We start from the raw sequence: 17,327 nt of genomic DNA, 5'->3' as shown, positions 1-17,327 counted from the left end.
TTGAGGAAATTTTCCGTAACTGGACCTCGCTGAAGATTAATTGAATACCCCTGGCTATAGGGTCTGAAGAAGTGAAAAAACATAATTTGCAAAAATCTATATGAAATGTTCCAAACACCTTTTTTTGCTACATATCGCCCTGCACTAGTTTGTTACATGACTGTTTTTGCAAAATGCTGTACTCCAGATGTTGATATTAAAAGTATTTTTCCCCAGACTTGTAATGTGAACCTTTACTTTTTCCTATGAATAAAGTGACATAAAATAATGATTGCATATCAATTCATCTTTATTTATTACTTCATTAGTTTCAATTCATTATGCTGCAAGCATTTTTGCTCAAAACCCTTTGATATACACATTGACAAAACATATCTAATAATGCCCATTCTAAGAGGTCATTCTTACCAAATAATAATATTATGGAAGTTGGCATAGACATAAAATAACAAAAACATGAATTACCAATGCAGGACTGGAGTGGGCTGCATAAGTTGATGTCCCATGTAACATGAAGGTTGTGTTAGCACTGCAGTGATGTAAGTGAAGCAGTTTTGATAAGTCATTCTTCTATAAATTGGAGGTATTCCTTGTCTTTTTCTAGAATAAACAGCTGGTTGGTCAGTGTCATGTTTCATAAGGTATTCTGACTGTGAAGGAATGTCAGAGGTTAACTCCATAGTTAGTCATCTCTTGTGATGATCTCTATGAGTGTATGGGAACCATCCTATTTAAAAATGGGAGGGGTAAAGAGAAAGAGAAAACAATGTATAGAGTGGACTTTAAAAATGGGATTGTAGTGTTTGTGAGTTTATAGCTTACCTTCATTAGTTCTTTATGCTCAGGAAGGTCATCCAGATCAGGCAGATCCTGTGGGTCATGAGTCAAAGTCAACATTTGGAGTAATGTTAATATTGATTATGTGTATGTTGGCAGAATTCATGTTCAAGCTATGTATTTGTTTTCTTTGCCTTAGTGTGCATGCATATGCCTGTCAATATAGCTCACATTAATCCAGAGTGTGCTCTTATTTGAAGGAATGGGGGAATCAATCTGGTCAGTAGGCTCAATGTCACCCTTAATGGCTTCCGAGCTGGGACATGAATGATGAATGTCACTGCTCCCAGATTGTGACAGGTCCTTTTCCGATGCAGATTTCTCATTGCGGTCATTTTCAAATATTGACAGGTCAGTTACATCAGGCTCTGATGCCCTGAGGTGCATCTGAATCTTCTTAGTTGTTGAGCAACTTAATGGTTGTTTCACTGCTATTTGGGACACATCAGAAGAGTCCCACAAGAGGGTGAGAAACAGTTTGTCTGAGTGTGTAAAGCATGAATATAAAGTATATAGATGCATTAGCAGTCTAATTGGTTTGTTTACATCCTCAACTACTAATACAATATTCCTTCTCTAAAACGTAGAGAAACCCAAAATAAGACCACAGAGTTGTCTGCACAGACTAAACTTTTTGTTTTTTGTTGTGGTGTCATGGAGCGATGCAAACAATAAATCGGTGGTCGTAACAGTAAATATGTCATTTTTGCGTTCCTCTCTCGGCGTCAAATTGACTGGCATGCGAAACAAACACTGTGAAATTGTGCCGAAATCATGTAATCTGACCAAGCCTAAAAGGCTAAAAATTGGTCAACTACTATGGAATCAAAATTGACCCATACCTTTTGTACATGTGTATAGATAGGGAACTTAAATTCCTCATTGGCTAACCAAACCTGAATTGGCTCTGAATTGGCTCTTCAACCAAAACATCAAACATCAAATTTGTCTTAAAAGTGTTTGTAGTTCTGTAAAAATTACGCCTAACCGCAACAGAGATTTGTAACTGCAGAACAGATTCGTAATTGAAAGACAGATTAGTAACCATGAAATGGTTTGTACCGGTAGAATATATTTGTTGGAGTGAAGGACATATGAGTAACACTGAAAATTGTCACAAATCAGTTTTACAGTTACAAATCCTGACACACACACATACAATATGAGACACTTTTGATCCCCAAGGTGGCGCAAAAGAAACCCCTTCTTTATTACCCATGAAGTACAGTTGTGGCTATCTAAGGTTTATGATGGTAACAGCCCAGGTTTAATCATGTTTTATGAATCATGTTAATCATGACATTAAGATAGAACTTTCCAATACATTTCTTGGAGCACACAATGTTACAACAACATCAAGGATGATGAACACTTTCATTAGACAATGAATATATGTTATTATAGTTTGACTTTATACCTCTCTTCTGCAGTTCTTTGGCCTTGTTCTGCTTTAGCGCTCTGTCTCTGATGGCAGTCATTGCATCCAGGCTTTCCTGTATTTTCCTGCGTTCCCTAGTTTCCCACAGTTCCCTCTCCCTTTTCTCACCTTCTATCCCCTCTGCAGCCCAAGCCTCTGCGCAAGCCCTAAAAACACACAGTCCACAAGAGGGATGTTACAAAAGGGGTTAACAAAAAGCTAACAGTATCTGCAGTGTTAATGATATGAAAAGCCAAATAAATACAGTATTACTTATACCAATAGATATTGTATGTTTATGTAAACAACACCAAGATTACCTCCCTGGGGACAATGGCATCATTGGCAATCCTGAGATTTACATTTAGATTTATTAAAGATCCCATGCCATTAAATCCCATTTTGCCTGTTGTTTTTGAAATAACATAGGTCAAAATGAGTTTGTGACCTGTGGTAAGTTTGAAATCTATGCAGTTTGTCTGCTGTATGCAATAACCAAATGAAAGGAAAAAGCTGAAAAATTGAGCCAATCTGGATAAGCGGTCATTGCTAGGTAGCACTGCCTAATTATTATTCATGGTCCTGCCCACTTGGTTGGTTCATAACCACCCACAGAAATTCTGACAGAATTTAGATTGAGCTAGTGCTACACATAGTTGCTATGGCAGAACAACAGTGAACCTGTGTGTTACGCCTAAACAAACATTTACATTGCATCTCCTGCCTAAGAAAGAGGAGTTGAGGGAGAAATGGTTACAATTGTAAGGATCCTGTCTTGTCCTGTTCTACCAGTCTAATGTTTTTCCATCATGTCTGCTCCTCTTGTGGCTTCCTGTTTGCTTTGTTTACTTCCTGTGCCATGTGCTCCTTTGTTTGTTTTGCCATGTGTTTCTGTTCCCTGTGCCTGTGCCTCTGCCCCTCACCTGATCGTGGTTAGTTTAATTATGGTTTCCACCTGTGTCTTTTTTCTTATTCACCTGTGCCCTGTTAACCCCTGTGTATGTAAACCCTCTGTCTTCCCTCAGTCCCCTGTCGGCCATTAATGTTGTGCTACGTGGTGGTGTGATTAAAGATTCCTGTTTGTGCCTCAAACTTGCTTGCGTCTTGGTCCAGCTTTGCAACCTTGTGACAACAATATATTTTTAGAAAAATACCGGAACACTATTAAATTAGTGCTGTGTTTGCCGCATTTTGAAGACGATGACATTGCAACTTTGGCGAGTACAGCAGGGGGTTTGCATCAAAGCTGGTAATGAAACCTGGAGTTGTGCCATCACGGAGGTTGCCCACCTCTCCACCAGACGTAAGTACATTTATCTACACAAGGAAATCCTATTTAAAAAAGTTATATGTAACTACATGACCTATAGAGTGTGGTAGACACTACCATCATTTTGTATGCGTTCGATTAGCATTTTTGCCTGTTCCGGTTCGTAAGAAAAAATCCCTATGAGCGAATGAATGGGGTTTCGATCATAGACTGTATAGTCTATGGTTTCAATAATCATAAAATTGCTTCTGATAATAATGCCGGCGATTGTTAAATAACTGCTCACGAGTCCCTGCGTTCGTTTCCTTTCAATAAAATTAGCGTGTATGTTGTCTCCATGAGGACTGTATGCTATATCTCTGAAATATGACTGTTGCTAGGCCTCTGCTACCAGCGAAAAACATTAAACTACAAACTACAGTCTCCTACAGTAGCTAAATGTCTCTCAAAACAAGCAGAAGCTATCGTAAAACCACCAAATAAACGATTTTTTTCGAAAATTCTAAAACGACAATTTTTTTAATACTTCAATATAACATTTGGTAAATGTACCTTACATTATTCAGTAGCCATATGTTTGTAGATTTGAACAAAATCTAGTTTGGTTCTTACCGGGGCTTTTACTGCCTGAAATATCCGATTTTGTACCATGCTCAGTGTTTAGTGCTGGGCATCAACGGTTAGACCGAGAATTCTTGTCGCAAATCAAAATTCCACTGGAGCTCCAAGTGGATTTGTATACGCAGCCTTACAACACTGTTTACAGCTCTTTGAGTTACGGTAAAATGTAATTTTTGGTACATAGCTAATTTAGATACACTTATGGTGTGGGTGCTTGCTTTTTCTTTAGGAATCCACCGCCTTGGTTTGTATAGAAATGAGTATGAAATACAGGACGGCTGATAATAGGTGACGTTCCTATAACCATAGTTAGCTTTTCCAAGCGAGGATGACAAGTTTTCTCACAATGATCATGCAGTTAAATAAAATCAACATGTCGATTACAGAAGGGTTTAGCTGTAACAATCGGTTGAATTTTATAAATTAGATGCTATAGACTGTATTGTAAGATACATGAGAAGTCCAGGGCATTGAGTTAGGAGTTATCTGTAATGATGGATATCTCTTAACTGTCCTGCTTGCTGCTGCAGGCAGGCAACGTGCTGTAGTACGCTTATTTTTTGCGGACTACCAATCAGTGCAAACCTTATTTACATATTAAATATTCATGAGAAAAGCAGTCGTCTCCTCTACCAGGCTTTTCAGACAATGCTAGAATAGCTTGAAATAAGCCATCCAAGGCATTTCCAACCCAAATAATGTTACAAACTCGATCAATAGACATCAAGGGTTATAACAAAATTAATGAAATACTGAAGGTGTGGCATTGGACCTTTAACTGTTGCATACAGCTTCAAACCTGGAAATTTCCCAGAGTTTCCCAAAGCCACTGACCTTCACGAATAGGCTAGGCTACAAGCTAAAAGAAGGCTATTTAATTTTCTTTCTGAAAATTAACAGATCACTCAATGGTCAAATTGGCATCATATTAGTTACTTAACATGGCTCATGCTAATGCTCATGAGTCATTCAGTGACAGGGAATTTGTAATGTGTCTCCGCTATTGTTGTTCAGGCTTGTTAGTTTTTTGAACATTTGTTTTATCTAACAGAATGATGATGGAAAAGACAATAAATTGCAATTGCAAGGATGGGTGATATCCTTGCGCTATGTATGCGCAACTATGTTCCATTAGCCTAAAATCGTGAGACTGAAAGAAAATTACTTTCATGATCCTCTTAAAGTGGCAGGCACTACCCCCTTGCAATTAACTGGAACAAAGGAAACAGGAAGTGTCAGGAAGCACATAGAACATGACAACTAGGAAGTGACGCAGGAAGTAAGGTATAAGTATACTCTTTTGATCCTGTGAGGGAAGTTTGGTCTCTGCATTTATCCCAATCTGTGAATTGGTGAAACACACTCAGCACACAGTGAGGTGAAGCACACACTCTAAATACACAAGACTATAAGAAATCAATCCCATAATGATAAAACTAAAGACACAGAACCTCAAACATGGACACCATTATTGTTTAGACTATACACACAAAAAAATGTACCTTTCTTTGGGAAATACAGGCCTGTCATCCAGATAAGTCAATTGATTAAGATGCACTATCAGAGTCTTCCTATAGTGTGAGATGTTTTTGATGACTTCATTCCCCATGAGATTAAGAACACGCTGAAAAGACACAAACGGGTCATTTGAACATGACCAGGTTAGTCAAACAGGTCATCTGAACAGTGATTTAGATACAGAACTTTTTTTGCAGAATTTGCCCCTTTATCATCAATGACTTCGTCATTTAATGTTTATTGTTGTCTTCACTCATTCTTGTATTGCTTCATCCTTATTCCTCTGTCTTCCATAATGTATGATATGGCTGTATTTATGTGTGTAGTGTGCAAATAAATGTAAAAAAGCATTAAGTGCTTCTATTCCTTTTTTTGTGCTATATCAACCACCTATTGACTGAGCATCAAGCTCTTTTACAGCAATGCCCGGAGTTACAAAACATACAACAACAATAATCAAAATAACAAAACAAGAACAATAAAAAATATACAAAAGGGTAATAATAATAAATGGAAAGAAAAGGGGAATGTATAAATAATAATGAGATAAAAGGTCTAAATATTAGTCAAAGCAAGAACATTAGCAAGCCAGATAATCAATCATACCCTTGAATTGGTCTAGTGACACAAACCTATCTAACTTCAATAACTCTTGCAATTTGTTCCATTTACTGTGATGAGTTTTAAACCCATCTCTAGTTATTAAACTTAGTGAACTGTGGTAAACTGCATCAAGTGATTTCAGAGTGGAAGGGAATGCATGCATACACAGTCACCATAAGTCTTGAATAATGGTCATTCTGCTTTCTAAAGAGAAGCAAGACCTAACTGTACCTAATTTAATTTTTACCTTTTTTGTGAGATCAAGCACATGTGTTCTAAATGATAGTTTGTTAATGTGAATTAACTATATACTGATATCAAATATAAAAAGTTGATATAACAAGTTGGGACAAACATAATCTGCAAATCTCTCAGAAATGACAGACATGTCAAATGACTATTTTATAGAAAATCAAAGTTGATACCAGCAACACATCTCCAAAAAGTTTGGATGGGACGACAAGAGGTTGGAAAAACAGTTTAATGAATATGACAGAAGGAGGAACATTTTATAACTAATTGGGTTAACTGACACCATGATTAGGTATAAAAAGAACATCCCAGAGAGGCAGAGTCTCTCAGAAGTGAAGATGTGGAGGTATTCATTACTCTGTGTAAACTTCTGTCGGCAAATAATGAACATGAAATAGCAAATAATTTGGAGATTTCATCATCTACAGTTCATAATGTCATTAAAATATTCAGAGAAATCTTTGAAAACATCTTTGAGCATGTGTTGGCGAAAACCACACTACTGCTGATACAGCCACTGGTGGGTCAAGTGTTTTGAGGCTGTGGCTTACACTGACTGTGTGCCCCTTACATACAGACGCAAACATCCACTTGTCTCTTTTGTGTCATCTTAGCTATCATGCGTGTGGATTTGAGCTAGAGTCTAACATACACCAGCCACTTAGTGAGTGCACACCCAGTTCACCTGTACACCGAGACGGCTGAGGTGACTGAATGTAGCTATCAGGTGTTATTTCAACTTCATTGGAGATGACATTAGCGGCTAGCCATCCAAAAATGTTTTGTATGCAGGGCGCAACCAGAGGGGTATTTCACAAAGGCAGAATTAAGACATCCAAGAGAAGTGATAAAGCAAGGTTTGGCATAGTGTTGTCTGGTCATCCTAGCTAAAATAAATGCAGAAAATGGCGCCATTCACACAAAGTGAACAACCGCTTTTGATATAGACTAACAATGAAGTCTTTGGTCTGTTCATGCCACCTGAGAATTTTAGGGACTGCTCCCGTGATTGCATTGTTTTTCCGACTGCAAGCGTTCATTAGCTTTGCCGTCGGAATGTGCGGAAAACATGGATGCCACAACAATGGTTAAATCATACGCTAACTAATCTTAAAGGTCACAGAGAATCAAAAAATGTTTTACCTAATCTTTTTTGAATAACGGTAGTACGAAAAGAGCTAGACATTTTGAATGTTTCCAATATGTTCATAGAAATTCCTCTTTTAGAAATGTTTGCCAGAAATTGGGCCAATCTGAATGGATACATATTACGTAAAATGTATCTCACTGCCCCCCACTCTCATTCTATTTCCTCCTTTGCACACACCTGCCCTCCCACACCCTATAGACGGTTTTATGGTTATGGGATTTGGCAGACGCCTTTGTCCAAGGTGACGCATATATACAAAAACAACAAAATTTAACAGGGAACAGATAAGAATGTTGGTCAAACTATAATAAGGAGAATAGCAATAATAAACAACAAAGTCAATTCAATCAATAGCCTAATAAAATAAGCAATGAAAATTGGGGAGAAAAGCAATAATAAAAAATAATGTCAAATTAATCAACAGCCTAATGGAAATAAAACATTATGCAAACCATAACGCATAAGAAGCGCTTAAAGAACTAAGTGCATGTTGAACAGGAATGTCTTTAGACCCCCTCTTAAATGACCCAAAACTACCCCAGGAACAGAGAGCACTGGGCAACTCATTCCACCAACATGGAACCACTGAGGAAAAGAGTCTTGAATTAGACTGTTTATGACTGGTCGACACAACAGACGCTCATCAGAAGACCGCAGTGGGCGGTTGAGGAAGTCTTGATTATTGAATTAAAATAAGTAGGAGCAGACCCAGTCGGTGTCCTATAGGCCAAAGTGAGAGATTTAAATTTAATTCTGGCTACTATTAGCCTGGAAAATCCAGACCCTGGTAATCTAGAAAGATTAAGGGTCTGGCCACGAACAATGTAATAGCCCAACTCGAGGGGCGGCAACAAGCGTGCATTTAAAAATCTCACTGCACGCAATTGGATAACATTAGACCAATGTTTACTGTCCTCCAATGTTGCAGCGTTGTCTTCATCAGTTTAGCTGGTTCCCCGGGATTCAAGGGGTAAAAGTAACGTGCATCATTGCCAGGGTGTCTCGCAGAGACAATTCCATTGTGCTCTCGCGAGAACTCTGGATTTCCAGGGTAGGCTACTATAGGGAGCCAATAGAAAGTAACTAGGAGAGGAGTTACATGTGTCCTCTTTGGCTGATTGAAGACCAGGCGTGCTCCAGCATTCTGAATTAGCTGTAATGATCAAGTGGGTAAGCCAGCTACAAGTTTGGAGTTGGCTAATAGTAGGGACTAGTGTGGCAAGGCTAATTTCACATCAGTTAACCATGGTTTTGTTGTGAATTGAAGGCAAATTAATAATGACTAAATTCAGAAACTTTACGTTACTCATGTAGTCACTTTATTATAATAGTATTGCTACTGTGTTACCTGTTTAATGTTTGAAGGTAAGTTAGCCTACCTGTTATCTTGTTGCTGCCATAGTATACCGTAACATGAGTGAATGAACTAAGCAGCCGGGGCAAGATATCTTTACGCAAAGTGTCAATTTCTTTGCCCAACTGAATTGTAACATGTAATTTTCTGGAGTTAGGCTATGTAAAGACTTGTCTAACGATATCCGTATTATCTGTCTCCTAATTAATGTTGTCAAATGCGGTCATTTGAATGTTGGTTGTCAGAAAGCTTGCTGTAGTGAAATGGTAACGTTCAAAGTGGCAAAATTTAACGGTGACCATGACTCGTCTCCTATTCGAAACCATCAAAACGGCCAAAAGTCTTTTTTTTTTTTATGAAACTGGTATATGTCAAATATTTAAATAAAGCTGAAAATATGTTGTCATGAGTTTGGGTGTTTTTTTTTTTTTTTTTTTTTTTTTTTTTTGTTCTCAAACTAATATTTATTTTTCTCCATGTAAATACTGTTATTTGTTTTCTTCATGTAGTTTATCTACCTTTAACTATGAAATATAATTCATGCCCATCACTTGAAATATTTCTATTGAGTTTGACATTTGAGTAGAGTAGAAATGAGTAGAAATATTGAGTTTGAGGACTTTATAGCCCAAAACTCCTTCAGCTCATAAGTCTCAATTCATTTATGGGTGAGTGTTGCCCCCATAGACATAATAGAGAGTAGATGCCTCATTGACCTTTGACAGTGGAGTGATGAAGTCTATAAATATTCTCATCACTATCTAATTTCACTTCATTTCAGGTGAAGGGGATAATTAAATCCAGTATTGTCCCGTTGTTGATTAGCCTACTTAAAACAGGCCTTGGTTTTTTTTTTATTAATGTTTACTGAATATTTTGTTTAAGTAATTATCCGAAATCCAAATAATTTCCACACCTTAAAGGGGAATTTACTGAAATTGAATATTGCTGGCTCAGAGTATTAAAACAAGATAAGAAAATATGAGACAATTTTGGGGATTTTCCTTCTTTGCATTAGTTTTAATTTTTCCATTGAAAAGAAAATATTAAAACTATGATGTTGGGATATTGGTTTTAATCTGTAACATGATTTCTTACATTTGGAAAACATAATTTCATATTACATTAATTATATCACAAACTCAAAAATAACTGCAGCTTCTTGTGATTCAGATTTGACAGTAAATTGGAAAGTGACGTGAACTTTATCCTTTTCAGATGAGTCTCAAAACATGTGAGATCACAATGAGCCTGGCCAAAATGATTGTGAAGGACTTGCAACCCATTTCCCAAATTCCCAAACTGTACGAGAAAGCACAAAAAACGGCAAAGGACTCCATACAATCAGCAAGCAGTCTGGTTTTAACAACCAGCATGTGGACTGCAAGAACCACCAAAGCTTATTTGCATCTGCCAGTCCTTGTCAATAAAATGTCCTGACAGAGTCAGTCTTGCAATCTTGCAACAATCCATGTAGCTGTGCAGCACACAGCAGACAATATATCTGAACTCCTCACAAAAATAACTGATGAATGGGGCATCACCAGTAAGGTTCATGCAGTTATTACAGATAATGGAGCCAATAAGGTCTCTGCTGTGCGTAAAACTTGTTGGATACATATTCCTTGTTTCTCACACACATTGTGAAGGACTCCATTAAGGCTGACACAAGTCTCGAGTCTAGCTTGGAGAAATGCAGTGCTATTGTTCGGTTCTTCCACCACAGCACTAGAGCGACAAACTAGAAGTACAAAATCAGTTGAACTTGCCACAGCATGAACTAATCCAAGCAGTAGATACTAGATGGAACTCGGTGTTGTCTCAGGCCTTTTGAAGAGGCCACTAAGGAGGTGTCAGCAGAGCGGTACATGTATGTAACAATTTCTAAAGTCGTAGCTCTGGTCTCTCTTCTCCAGCACCTGCTGGGCAGAGTAACAGTCTGGCTTCACAACTTGCAGCACAATGCAAGTGACTGTTCCAAAACATTGAACATAACCACACTCTTGCAGCCAGCACCTTTTTGGACATTCGCTTCAGAAACATTGTGTTCTGTGATTCTGCAAATGTGGAAATGATTAAATCACGGATCACAAAGATGCAAGCCCTGGCCTGCGCTGAAACACAGCGTCAACCAGACATGAAGCCGCTGCGACTGCATCAACTGTGACAAGTGACCCAAGGGTCACCTGCTGAGTGTTCATAATCCAAGGGATTATGGCGGGAGTTTGACAGTCGGGTTGTGGCTTTTCAGAGCAAACGCACAGCAAACACAGATGCATATACTGAATTGAGAAAATGCATGGAGAAAAAGGTGATCCCAAGGAGTGAGGACACTTTGATTTGGTGCAAAAAAAAAAATCAGAACTGTAATTTCATCTTGATTTAAACTATTTGACTACACTTCTCTAATGTCACTACATTGGTGGTGTACAACTAATTGACTGCCTGACCCTTTAACCCTTAGAACCCTAAACTGTTTTAAGGGCATTTTCACTACCTTTAGTTAGAAGGATTTATCCTGGTCATTGTGTCAAGTGCCATACACACATGCTATATATTGTGTTTTTTTTTTTTCTTCAGCAGAGTCTAGGCTACCTAAATCTGCCACAATTTCATGTATTAATTCTTGCATTGATATAATTTTGATTTTCAAATAATAAAAATACAAAAAATGTATTATAAAAATTCTTATATTTTGACATGTATCTCACCACTGCACGCTGGCAGCTCGACTTGCCTTACATGTGTGTGTAGAGCAGACTGCCCTGAATCTGGCAATATCATTGCCATTGTGTAAGGATTCTCTGGGGCTGAGCAACTTAGACATATGTGGTGTGCGCCTTACAGAAATAAATGGAATTTTTTGATTTAGTGATGAGAAATGACCTTTCTGCGCTCCATATCTGACACGAACTGATCTGACCTGACTTGACCCGAGTTTGCGTGTTAGCCTGTGTGTGCCTATGGTGTATGCATTCATAATGATTCTCTACAACAACTTTTTTACTGCATTGCCATGAACAAAGTAACGGCAAAAAAGGTGTTTCTTTGTTGAACAAATTGGGATGCAATGTGAGCCTTGAACTGGATGCCTTGCAGGAATTTGCTAGGATCTCAAAACTGGATTATGAACATGCTTTGCCATAGAGAAACACACAATAGCGTTGGATTATAAACATGCTTTGCCACAAAAACAGACAAAAAAGTGGGGTAAGTCCAGCTATATGAAGTTATTATTTTGCTGTCACTTTGTCTGTTTTATAACCCTGAAGGATGTACTTGGTATCAAATGATGGCGCTGTGTCTCCTCTTTCATCTGACATGTGTGGCATATCTATCCGATTATGGGTCCGCGAGTAATTCAAACGAGAGTAATGAGTGTGCAGCATTGGTTTGTGTACATGACGTTATTATATTGCAGTCACTTTGTCTGTTTTTATAAGCCAGAAGGATTGATATACATGGTACCAATGGATAGCCCTGTGGCGCTGTCGTCTTTCATCTGATATGCTTGCCATATCTATGCGATCACGAGTAATTCAAACGAGAGTAATGGGTGCGCAGGTGAACGCAGAGAAGTATAGACTGTAAATATGATGCAATTTAATTTCATGATTTTTTTTTTTTTTTTTTTTTTTTTTCATACTGGATCATACAGACAAGTGCATAGTCTCGTTGGAAAGCCCCACTTCTGTTCTGTCACGCAATAAAGGTTGCTGCGATGAATAGTTCCGGAGCAATGTAACAAAAAAAAAAAAAACACCCCCTTTCTTCTGACTCCCTTTGCATTAATCAGGTTCTAAGGGTTAAGGACGTGAGAGTAGCCTAATTACATTTCTGAGTGGATTAGAAGGCTTGTATCTCACTGTGTTCGGCTACGAGTGTAAATCACTTTTTGCATTGTGGATGCAATATGTGGATGCAATTGGGAATGTCTTCTATGTCATTAGTTAAAATAAATGTTAAATAACTCTAATGAAATCATTCTTGGATCATAGAGGTAAATATCTTGCAATTTTATTAATTTCTATGATTTTTGGCAGCACTACTCAAACTAAGCCCATAAGCTAGAAAACATGACAAGCTAAAAGGACATCTCCAGGTAAACATTTGCCAATGAGCTTCATAGCCTACTGTCTTGATGTCAGTAAACCAAGTAGGCCTTAATTCATTTACTTTCATAGCTTAGGTAGGTTAGCAACACCAGGTTGAGAGATGCAAGTAAGCAGATCAATAACGTTAGCCTTCTATTTATTGTCATCAAAACTGCAGAGGAACGAACACGTTATAGGGCAGACTTTGGTGTCTGCAGAAGTGTGTGGTATCTGGCTCAATATTCTGCGCGAGGGACTGTTGTGGTAGGTGAAATTTCATGGGGAAACTACGATGATTAGTCAAATTTGCGAAAGTTGGTGTTTGGACAAAATTGCGAGGTCACCTATAATTCGCAGGGATTTGCTGAATTTGCGTTAATTGTTGCGATCACAACATCACGAATTCCTGGAGGGACTGGATATCATCGTCCATTGTGATGGTTGACAGACATCACATGGGAAGCAACCATCGTGATGCCACGCCCCAACACACGCCGGGCACTAATTCCTGCTGTAACATAGGCTAAAAAAGTGGTCCCCAAACTACAGCCCGCCACCTCATTTTGGCTGGTCCCCCAAAACATGTCCATAGTGTATATATCATCCGGTCCGCACGGGAGTACAACATCGTCAAACTAAAACCTCCGCAATTTCCCCCATTCATTCTCTATGGCGAGTCTTAACAGTACACATGTAATACTCTTTTTGTCTACTGGTGGTTGTTTTGGCACCGTTTTGCGTTTGCCATCGAAAACGGAATGAAATGTAGGCCTACCTGCAAACAATGTAAGAGGCCTATGCTGACTGCATCAGTGCTCAAAGTATTTTAAAAATGTATAAATTAATTGTTAATAACTAACTAACCTCTATTCAAGTAATTTCTGGGACTTTCTGGGATAATTTTCTATTTTTTTATTCACTCGTTCAAATTTTCATACAAAGAGTTCAAAGTTATCATCAGGTGATTGAAAGTTAGAATGGTGGTCATTTCAGACCACTTCAGCACTTCATTAAATTCTTATAGTTTGAGAATGCAAAGACACAGAATTCAGAGTTCACACATTTTTTAATAAAATATACTTTTGGGACTCCCTGCTAATACTTTTGGGAATGCAAACGTTTTTTTAATAATAAAACGTAGTATTATTTAATTTTACACTGATATGGCATGATGACAATATAAACACAGCTAACAATGGTATTAAATTGCAATAGCCTATGATTAAATGTAATAGAATATTCAACTAAGGTAGACTGCTGTTCACAGCACTAAGCTATTTATGGTTACTGATATAGAACTACTCAGAGTCTTTGGCCAGGCATAGTGAGCTGGCCCTCGGAAGAAAAAGTTTGGGGACCACTGACGTACAGTAAGAACGTGGGATGCTGCATAGTGTACTACTGAAGATTTTAGATGAGTGACCGCGATAGTCTTTAGCTTTTTTGCTAGGCCCAGCGGAGGCTGGCAATGTGGAATATTCCGATGGTTGGAGCATGTGCAATGCAAGTGTTCAGATTTATTGTCTGTCTGTCTTTTACGACGATTTTCTTGGAACAGATCTTTCACACAACTTCAGTAGCCTGGTCAGTATGTATCTTTGCTGTCCACTTTCATCAGGCCGTATAACCTATATAATATATTAGGACATCGCCCAACCCTATTGTTTGCAAACGTATTGTTTGTGAAACTAAGGTCTAGGACCCGTTGTGGTCTAAATGCACGTCACACAAACAAGGATACGGAAATCTGTCTGATAAATAGTGTATTTAGGGATAGAACCTAAATGGTTATAGATCCGTTGAGATCAATTACATTTCTTTTGTTATAAGAAATGTCTTCAAGAAGAGCTTTAATTTTGACTAAACTCCCCTAAAAATAGGGTACTTAGTTTCCACTGAGCCCCGGACGGGCAGACAAATGTCTGTTCAGGAGTTTTTGACCTCATTTTTAAGAATGACTAAACAACTTTTGTAAACACAGCTCTGAAGTTCTTACCCTTTTTATTGAGTTAACCACATTATTAAGTATGAGCCAAGGGCACAGGGACTCCGAGATAGAAAGAGACTCTGAAGTAGTCCACCTTCCTTGGCCCCCAAACCAGGGAATTTGATTCAGATAGAGAGAGCCCCTCAATCAAGTCAACCCTCTCGTACATCCTAAACCAGGGGTGGGCAAACTCCGGCCCGCCAAGCACTTTCATCCGGCCCGCTGAGCATTTCATTTGGTTATCAGGCTGCTCGCTACTTTTTTCATGCGATAGAGACGACGTTGATTAGCTTTACTGCAAACTGCTTTTCACTCTCCTTAGAGAACGTTTACAATGTCAATGTCAAAACATCATGTTAAATAGAGATAACATCATGTTAAACTAAGTTAACTCTTAGATCTGCTGCAAAGGAGATAACTAACGTGAACATGCGATCCATTTAATTGGGAACGCGTCTGCACTCACGAGAGGGGGAGAGAGAGCCGCAGGTTCCAGCTGGCTTGTCATTGTTGATAATTGATATCTCCTTCTTATAAGAAACTTTTAAAAGGAAATCATGAAGGCAGCAGTAGTTCCCACTACTGACCATTTAAAAAGTGTAAGAGGGCCATACCGTAGCAGGCAGAAGATCATTGAGAAATAAACGTGAATTAAAGCGACAGTGCACAATTTATACATTTGTTAAACAGCATAAAATTAGCAGTATTTTAAGCAATTCATATTTTAAAAGAAATATTTTGTCATACTAAATTATAGGCTATAAAAATGTATTTTTTTATGTGTGTGTTGTGGGGGGGTGGGGGGGGGTGGTTGTTGTGCGGCCCGCCGGCCAATTTTCAAAACCCAGTGTGGCCCTTGAGCCAAAAAGTTTGCCCACCCCTGTCCTAAACCCATTGAAAAGGGGCCCTTGCACCAGACACACTGAAAGATACTTCCTCTTTTGCTCTGTGAGCACAGCTCAGACCTAAGACCAGCACACACCTTCGCACACACAGTGTAGCGATCTCTACTGTGTTACGGGAGCCCCGTAGACACCAGAGTGGACACAAAACGCAACACTAGGCTAGATCCGAAGTTTAAATGAAGCCTAGCTATTAAGAGTGTCTTAAGAGCAATGCACGAGTGTTCATGCTACAAGCATGTTTGGGAAACAGTCGGAAAAACCAAACGAACAATCGTAAGATGAATCGTAGAAAACCCTCGTAAGTGCGTGTATCCATCGGTATCGGGAAACCGGGCCCAGCTCCGTCCACCAGCAACAGGTCTCACCTGCAGACAATAGGAAACAGCACCACCACAGGGTAATGGAGGGACATAACACCCCACTAATGGTGAGTCCAGTCTCCATAACGATATCAATTTAATTACCAAAAACAATAATGACCCGTGACTCAATTGGCAGCCCGCGGGCCAAGTACGGCCCGTGAGGTCATTTGTACTGGCCCTTAAAAAAAAAAAAATGTAATATCTAGCAGTAGTCCTGCAGCCACTGCACCTCAGCCCATTGCACAAGTTACAATACAATTCATTATATTTGTACATAAGTTGAACGTAAGTTCCATCTTAGTTTAGTTTCAACATAAATTGGCACTACCTTGGAGTTTATGAACTACTAATATTTAACAGGTTGCACCACACAGTTTCTGTCAACAATATCACAAAAACCACGAGTACAATTTCCGCAAAACTTGGAAAAGTGGAGCAGATCCGACTCAAAGGGAATTTTAAAGTATTTCTATATAGTAGCCTGTTTTTTTTCGCAATACTAGCGAAAGAAAAACTGGGAGAGTGGACGTCTCTCTGTGTCCATTTAGTGAATGATGAATTTGTGCGTAGGCTATTGCTGATGTCACTCTTTTCCACGTTTTACAACATAAAGAAATGCATTAATAGTCTAGTGAAGTCAGAAATGAGCCTGTCTATAGGCCTCTTGGAAATCATGTTGCATGTTACATTAAATGCTCACTCAATTGCGATTCGAAGCAAAAAGTATCACTGGTAGATAATGAAGGTAAATTGCATTATAGTGATAGATAGTATAAATGTGGCGACGGCAAACGTTTTGTATGCACTTGTGGTTAAAGTGAATCGTAGACTATATAATAACAAAAGAAAGTAAAGGAGATGATTTGCACCTCCGTTCACCAAATAAAGGCCGTGGTTGTGTTTCTACAATATGTTGGCATAACACGTAATTTCTGTCAGAAACCAAGTAGTCTAGGC

At 38.6% G+C, this 17,327-nt stretch overlaps 1 protein-coding gene across 1 annotated transcript in view; it reads right to left on the bottom strand.

The window, feature by feature from the left end:
- Window positions 1-271: 271 nt before the first annotated feature.
- The window catches only part of dnaaf1 (dynein axonemal assembly factor 1), a 72,106-nt gene continuing 55,050 nt past the window's right edge, over window positions 272-17,327 (bottom strand). The window contains exons 6-10 of the mRNA XM_048263546.1: window positions 5,648-5,769; window positions 2,255-2,421; window positions 1,009-1,268; window positions 823-870; window positions 272-727 (exon numbers count right to left, since the gene is read on the bottom strand). Coding sequence (XP_048119503.1) covers window positions 683-727; window positions 823-870; window positions 1,009-1,268; window positions 2,255-2,421; window positions 5,648-5,769 — 642 coding nt within the window. The 3' untranslated portion in view covers window positions 272-682. The remainder of the gene's footprint in view (window positions 728-822; window positions 871-1,008; window positions 1,269-2,254; window positions 2,422-5,647; window positions 5,770-17,327) is intronic.

The sequence above is a fragment of the Alosa alosa genome, chromosome 14, assembly GCF_017589495.1.
Source record: "Alosa alosa isolate M-15738 ecotype Scorff River chromosome 14, AALO_Geno_1.1, whole genome shotgun sequence".
Lineage (NCBI taxonomy): Eukaryota > Metazoa > Chordata > Actinopteri > Clupeiformes > Clupeidae > Alosa > Alosa alosa.
The sequence above is the reverse complement of the archived record's forward strand: the minus strand, read 5'-3'. Positions and strand labels throughout refer to the sequence as shown.